The following is a 1,362-nucleotide window of genomic DNA, read 5'->3' as shown; positions in this document are numbered from 1 at the left end:
TGCATTGTAGATCTTCCTTTCTAGTTCTTGGATACTTGTGATGCCTGACAGTCAATGTTAATATTGGGTGAAACATAGAAAGAACTTGAACATATGATGCACGCAATAAATACCGAATCTAGGATAAACGATGTTCACATTCCTAATTCAGTTGTGCATTGTAAGAGATTGAGAGGATTAACGATGCAATGATGTGTGGCATTTTTTAAGCTTGGTGCAAGCTGTTTGTAAGCATTCTTCAGAAGCAATGTGAAAAATTTCCTCACTCTGCGTTTGCATTGATGTCTAGTGAGCACACTTGAAGGAAGCTGCCATGAGTTTGACTAGTTGGATTTCCTCCGTTAACCTCCTGTGGGCAGCGTGGGAGATTCAGTTCTTGGTCGCCGCAAGCCTTGCCTGCAAGATTGTTCTCGCAATACTAGGCAGCCGTCGGAAATATATGACGTCCATTTTAGCTAGTTTCATCATCTGGGCCACATATTTGCTCCTTTCTTACTTTGCAACAATCGCACTGGGCAAGCTTACTATGGTCCGCATCGACGATCTTAAAAATCCAGGTTACGATGTGGTCTTGCAAGCGTTATTGGCCCCATTGCTTCTGATGCATCTCGGGTATGCAGATCGCATGACGGCCTATGCGGTCGAAGATGACCGGCTGGGATTAAGACAAATGCTGAAAATCGGGCTTTCGGTGGTTATCATGTTTTGGATCCTCTATCGCTGTTGGGACGGCTCCTCCCCGATCTCAAGACTGTATTTCCCTTTGTCCGTGGTCGGAATCATAAAGCCAGTGGGTTGGGCCTGGGCTCTCCAATCCGTGTCTAATGAGAACTTGAGCGTAACCGCAGAGGACATGTCCAAAGAAGCCGGCATTAAGCAAGTGTTCGAAGCGTTCCCTGAGGACGAGAAGTTCGCGTCCACAAAGGACATCTTGAAGGCCTACTATCGGTTCCACTGCTTGAAGCCCCATCTCAAGAACTGGCTATACCACCCTCAATTTATATCCCACGAATCAATGTCCATCGAAGGTTACCCCGCCGACCGTGCTTTCACCATGGCCGAGATTGAGCTGAACTTCATGTTCGATGCGCTTTACACTAAAGCTCCCTTTCTGTACACAAAACGTGGCCTCATAGGCCACTTTGTTGGCTTCTTCTGCTTGGTGTCTGCCTTGTGTGGATTTGTCGTGATCTTCAGGAATGCCTTCTTGATCGATATGTACATCACCTATACCTACGCGTTACTGATGGCAGTCATATCTCTCGAACTTTATGAAATCTCGATGCTGGTGTTTTCAGATTGGGCGGTGGCGAAGATGAGTACGAACCTTAAGATGCCGCTCGTCCGAAGGCTCCTCCCATT

At 46.8% G+C, this 1,362-nt stretch overlaps 1 protein-coding gene across 1 annotated transcript; it reads left to right on the top strand.

Annotated features, from left to right (window-relative positions):
• Window positions 1–313: 313 nt before the first annotated feature.
• On the top strand, window positions 314–1,319 carry LOC139884879 (uncharacterized; the record flags this gene model as incomplete). Its single annotated transcript, XM_071868848.1, has 1 exon — window positions 314–1,319. A coding segment is annotated over exon 1 (1,006 nt), but the record flags the coding sequence as incomplete, so codon positions are not given.
• Between the last annotated feature and the right edge of the window lie 43 nt (window positions 1,320–1,362).

The sequence above is a fragment of the Rutidosis leptorrhynchoides genome, unplaced genomic scaffold, assembly GCF_046630445.1.
Source record: "Rutidosis leptorrhynchoides isolate AG116_Rl617_1_P2 unplaced genomic scaffold, CSIRO_AGI_Rlap_v1 contig617, whole genome shotgun sequence".
Classification (NCBI taxonomy): Eukaryota; Viridiplantae; Streptophyta; class Magnoliopsida; order Asterales; family Asteraceae; genus Rutidosis; species Rutidosis leptorrhynchoides.
The sequence above is the reverse complement of the archived record's forward strand: the minus strand, read 5'-3'. Positions and strand labels throughout refer to the sequence as shown.